General features: G+C 47.1%; 1 protein-coding gene across 1 annotated transcript; it reads right to left on the bottom strand.

The window, feature by feature from the left end:
- Positions 1–1401: 1401 nt before the first annotated feature.
- CCR75_005718 (uncharacterized protein) lies at positions 1402–4898 on the bottom strand (the record flags this gene model as incomplete). The annotated part of the gene is made up of 4 exons (XM_067963794.1): positions 1402–4539; positions 4608–4654; positions 4799–4855; positions 4886–4898. The coding sequence occupies 4 exons, from the start codon at positions 4896–4898 to the stop codon at positions 1606–1608; spliced, it is 3051 nt and encodes a 1016-aa protein (XP_067821949.1). The 3' UTR covers positions 1402–1605.
- Positions 4899–5975: the final 1077 nt, after the last annotated feature.

The following is a 5975-nucleotide window of genomic DNA, read 5'->3' as shown; positions in this document are numbered from 1 at the left end:
TTGTTTACCCTTCACGTGCATTGGATATGCCCTGCCTCGAATCCAGGAGCTCGGCTCGAGCCCTGAATTCGGCTCGTGGCGGCTGAAATGTTTCCCTGAGCCGGGCGTTAAAGAGCTCATACGACACAAAAACCACTGGGTCGTGAAGCTTGAGCTTAAGCCCAAGATTTGGCACGTCCGGCTAAGTTGAAAATGTTAAATTTCACTTTCGTCGCATCCGTCATTGATGCGGCGATCTTCAATGGCGTCGTCTAATTCAGCGAAGCATCTTGAAAAGGAGTCCCCTTCAACTGTCTTAAGATTAAAAATTTCGATCTTTAAGCTTTCGGGTCGACGTGGAAGCGTCGGCCTGCTAGCAGCATGTATGCTGCTATCTCAACAGTTCCAACTGTTGAGCATCCTATCCTCTCAACACCTCCGCGTCTTGAGAGCCTTGCTGATGAAGCAAGGCTACATTAATTTGGGCCCAGTCGAATTCATGTTGTATGAACTCGGCTGTGGCTGCATATTGTTCATCTGTGTTCAGAGTGAGCAGCATGGCGACAATGGCTGGTTCGCATAAGACCGAACTCATGCGTTCGATCGCTATCCATTCAATGTCACTCAAGCGAGTGAACCTTTCACGCGTTGCGTGATAGCCTTCTTGAGGGGCTTGGAAGCTCCCTCCTTCTTCATTCAGCATGTTTTTGTTGGATGGAACGTGCGTAGACCGTTGAACGGACTACGAAGTGCTGCCAGGTCTAAAGGGGTACCCTTTGCTAGTACTGATAACAGTACTAGTCAACATACACTGATTGCAGTGACAGTGGGGCGCCTTGACTACTACACGTACACGACGTGCAGAGGAAGATTACTGGTAGCTAAGTAGTCTTAGCTACCAGAGGTTAGTTTTAAGGCTTTAATATAAGGAAAAAGTAACACTGCATCGATATTAAGTTCCTACGTAACGATCTTCTATCAAATACTGACTTTATTAGATAAAAAACAAACTACGTATGGTGCCTACTTGCGCACCGCGCAATCGTGTCTTATGACGGTTGGTGGGGTTGATTTAACCTTAAATCAACCAATCAAGAGCTAATCTCTTATTTGCGTCAATATTACTAAGTTGGGTTTATTGGTAACTATAAAGACAAAATTAATAAGATAATAATTTTGTACTTCTAAATGTTGTTTTCTCTCGTAGGATATAATATTAATTATTCCTCCAATAGGAAATAATATATATGTAAAGGACACCGTTACACACTATTTTCAGTGCTTTACTGAAGAGGTACTCTTGTCTACCCTTACCCTCGGTATCGCGGAAGCTCTCATCAAAATACTCTCAAACCGGAAAGGGTGTAAAGTGGAGATAAAAAGGGTGAATTTAACAATTTTCAAGTCTTCAGATCAAAGTAGTACTGCTTTAAATTTGGATTTATTTTAGTGAAGCGGCATTACTTATGAATCAAATTGATAAATTGCTGGTTTAGATTTTCTGTCGCATCAGCAAGTAAGGCTGAACATACAATGGTACTATCATGCAGCAAGAAGACAGGCCACACTCAATCTCTTGTCGGCCGCTTGCCACATTGAAAGCCTCTTATTCTTGTTTGTAAGCACCTATTGCGGCGGCTCCCACTCAAACGGCTCAGGCGGATCTGCCTCATTTTCTGCACCAGAGGCTGCGGGCGCCTTGACGGCCTCTACATCCTCGGCCTCATCAGGTGTCGTGTCGCGTAGCATAATAACTCCAGCCAGACGCTGCGCAGATTGCATTACAGGAACGTACCTTTGCGCTGTATCGATGGAGATTACAGCCTCTTGTGCCAACGTCACACGTGCAGGCGTCGTAAATGTGTACATGCTCGGCTCTTTGGCCATTTTTTTGCTCACAGCCGGCTTCGATTCTTGAGTATCTATCTCCATCGCGTCGCTGCTATCCTTCTTATCTTCATCAGCCAAAATTTCCTCCTTCTCTTCCATCAAGATATCTCCAGTTAAGTCAGCAGGCTTTGACGACTTCTCCTTCGCGTCCTGTTTCGCCTGGCGCGCTCGCGCCTTGGCGGTTGTGGACAGCACTGCCGTGGCTACTAGCTCTTTCTTCTCTTCTTTTTTTTCCTCCAAGCGCTTAGGATTGGCAAAAGCGGACTTCTTAGCGTTGCACGTCAGTTCAAAACTGCGAGGGAGCTTCAAGTCTTTGTTCAGGCCAACAACCATTGTAGTCTGAAAAGACAATTCTAAAAAGTTAAAGAGAGGATACCAAAACCAGTGCTGCGCCCAGATCGCCAACCCCACCACAGCAGCCATCTTGGTAAACCCTGTGTGAGACTGCAGCGATATAACGACATTGCGACCTCCGGCATCCAAGATACCTTGCGCTAAGATAGCACCCATCTTTGTCATCGTCGTAACGTGCTTGTCCGTAACTAGCTTTAAAATTTTTGCGCGAATCGATGCTACCTTCGGGTTGCGCCCCTCAGACTCCTGCATTACAACCATAGCTAAGGCAAGCAATGCACCTTGGCGCACGTAATCGACGGCGTCGTCGAGTAGCGGCTCTAGTAGCTGAATGGCTTCATTCTTTGCAGTACCAGCGCACGCGATGCCCACAGCCACACAAGCGCCATAACGGACGTGAGGATTGAAACTTTCAGCCAGCAGCGACACGAGTTTCGGCACCTGCACTGGGGTGCGGAACAAGATGAAGCCCAGACACGTGACGGCAGCGCGACGCACGTCATCGGAAACATCACTAACAGCAACGTGCAACAGTCGCCGGATAGCAGTATTGTTCGCAGTGCCAGCATAAGCCACGGCAGCAGTGTACATCCCTCCATAACGGATCAATGGGTCTTTATCACGGGTCAGCTGTTCAATCAATGTGTCAGCCTGCTCTTCGCGTTCGTACATCATCAGCGCAATACCCATCACGCAACCACGAATAATCTTTTCATGCTTCGTGTCGTGAGCGTAGGCGAGCAAGTCCTTCACAATGTCCCCGTTGCGTCCCTCACCTCCAGCACCAAGCAAAATAAGTCCAATTGCAATACCCGCACCTTCGCCCGCGACGGCTGAATCCGTAAATAGAACAGCCTTTAGCTCTTCGTATAATTCATAGTCGTGTGAAGCCAGGCCACAAAGACCAATCCCCAAACACGCGCCATGCTGGATGGTCTCGTCAGACCCGGCATTCTTAAGGGCGCTGCGTAGGTATTCCATGGTTGCTTTGCTGTCAGAGCCAGCATACCCTTTATTTGCGTGGATCAATCCCATTGCGTACAGGGCGCCACCACCCGAGTACGGAGACGTCGCCATACCGCCTTGCGGCAAGTACGGCGCCAAAAGATTCATGCTCTCACGAATATGGCCCTTGTGTACAACCCCCAAGCTAGCAGTGGCGGTAAACTTGGCCCAGTTCGTTGCTTTGCCCAGCCACTCTAAATTCTCTCGCAAAAATGAGTCTGACGTCGTACCACAATTCATGTAGGCGTGAGCGATTACAGCGGCGTGATGCAGCACGGAATTGCGGTTTTCCACAGCACTCTTAATGGTCTTCATCACCAGTGGATCTGAGTCGCTGTGGGAGTGAAGGAAGTCCAACTTTAAGTCCACAAGGAATTCGCCGGATAATACCTGCTTCAATTTGGCCAGCTTTCCCCAATAATCAGCACTAGCATCAGCAGGTGCTGGAGGAGGAGTAGTTGGTATAATGGAGGTAATTGCAGCAGGTGTAGACACCTCAATTTTCCCTTCCTCAGCCGTATTGGTCGAGTCTGCAGTCGTTGTTTCAGCGATCGGTGTCGGAATGCTTGGCAGCGCGTGGTATACGTTCATTAGAAATTTCTGGTTCTCGTTCTCATTCAGGTCAAAGGCGACTTGGAGGGCAATCAGACAATCATTGTCGCTGCCACGCATGAGCTGATCCAGGATCTTACTGACTTCGACATGATTGTCCAGCATCTGCAATATTTGGCACACACTGGCATGTTCCAAGGTCGGACGCGAGCAGTAGACTTCCAGCATAATCTCAAACACCTTGAGACGAAAGTGGCGGTTGATGACCACCGTCTGGCAGATCTCGAAGCAGTACGACAAGGCCGCTGACACATCAGTGGACCGCACAAGGCACTCCCTCACTTGATCTAGACGTCGAGTCTCAAGGGCAATGCCCATGGCCTGGCGGAATTCGCCCGCCGCGTAGCAGCGCTCAAACATGCGCTCCACTACCTGCGTAAGCCGTGGGTCTAGCGCTTTTTCGGCCTCCAGATCCTCTTTGGCACGCACAGCCACGTAACTATCAATACAAGAAGCAATGATTGTATCTGTGTACTGCGAACGCGTATTTAGGTCAAAGTGCTTGCCAGCTCCAAGCGCGAGACGCAGCGCATCCTCATACTCTTCTAGATGGAAAAAACACTTGGAAGCAATATAGGCCGCCAACTCACGGTCTGGAAAACTTTTCTCTTCCGAAAGCTCTTCAATGAGTGGAATGGCATCTGCAATTTCGGCCCAATAGTGGTCAACTACCTGATTTAGCCTCTGCAGGGCATGGGTCTGGTAAAACAAAAGAGCGATGAGTGATTGTAGCTGGAAAAGATAACCAAGTGAAATCGAGCTGGTACCTTTAGTACATCATCCTCTTCTTCTAGAAGCGCAAGAACACCAGCAGCTAGAAAGACAAAAGATCCAGACCGACAAATTTAGAGTGTGCCCGGCAAAAGAGGATTGTATGAGATCCAAGCGCATATGACTGGACACATATGGGAGGGATCTAAGTAGACGCTGGGGGTGCCCCCTGCGCTAGCAAACGTACCGGAACTTCCAGTTGCTACAGCCATACTATTTCTTCTTGCTGACGAACGAAATCTTGCTAAAAATTCTCCGAAACAAAAAGGCGTACCTTCGTGAGACATTGTGAGATCCACAAATATTACAAATTTAACAAAAATTTGAATCGTTTTGGCTTCGACGAGACGTGTAAAATTCTAGGATTCCGACAGCAACAACAGATGCAAGATTTGGTAGCAGTCAATTCTCGACATGACATATTCCAATGGCAGTAAGGTGACAATTCTGCAAATTGGTTGATGCAGGCACGCCGTTTGCGCGACATGGGCGGTGAGCAATGAGTTGCTATAATTATTTGTTCATCAGAATATCAAGCCAGAACTGTAACGGGGCACTACGACTTATACTGTTTCAGTACAAGTCCACTTCACACTGCTTCAGTTGTGAGTGGTGCCTTACATTAGGTGACGCACTGTACGTGCAGATGAAGACTTCTCTTACGACAAGTAGACTTAAGAGGGAAACATGAAAACTGTATCTAATATAGTTAAGTGTCTCTTAATCTATCTTTGTAAATGCTAACTTAACTATAACCTAATACTAAACATGTAAATGAATTCTAATCTCTATCTTATCTTGTAACTCTCTTTGATTACTCCTACATACCTATTTATGGATAAGAATTCTTAATATTACTATATAAAGTAATATCCTCCAAATATTATCTACCTTTTAGATAATATTAATTAACAACCTTTAAGTGTTAATTTCATGTAACGATACACCCCGTTACATCACCCCTCCCTTAAACGACAATCACTCTGAATGTCATTAGGTGGAGTGGTCGCTAAATGACCACTTAATTTTTAAAATGTTTTTGATTGGTCAGATCCATCATTTTAAATTCCATCGCATGAAGGAACAATTCATGCGGGGTGAAGATAGCGCTGAACCTTCGGCTGCGGTTCGTGCAGCCGCGGGTGACGCATTGTTATCTCTTGCGGTAGACGTTCCGTCTACCGTAGTGTCTTCCACTCGCACAACACTTGGTGTTGCGAGTGCACGTGGTGATTCACCACGTGAGTACGACCCCTCTTTAGAGGTCGATTATGAGTGCGAGTCGGACGAAATGGCCGACTCGGGGAGGATGGAACAGTCGCCTGATACCCGTCAGGCGGCTGATTATGAGCCTTCGAATGAGA

This window comes from Bremia lactucae, linkage group LG2 (assembly GCF_004359215.1).
Source record: "Bremia lactucae strain SF5 linkage group LG2, whole genome shotgun sequence".
Classification (NCBI taxonomy): Eukaryota; Oomycota; class Peronosporomycetes; order Peronosporales; family Peronosporaceae; genus Bremia; species Bremia lactucae.
This window is presented reverse-complemented; position numbering and strand designations above follow the sequence as displayed.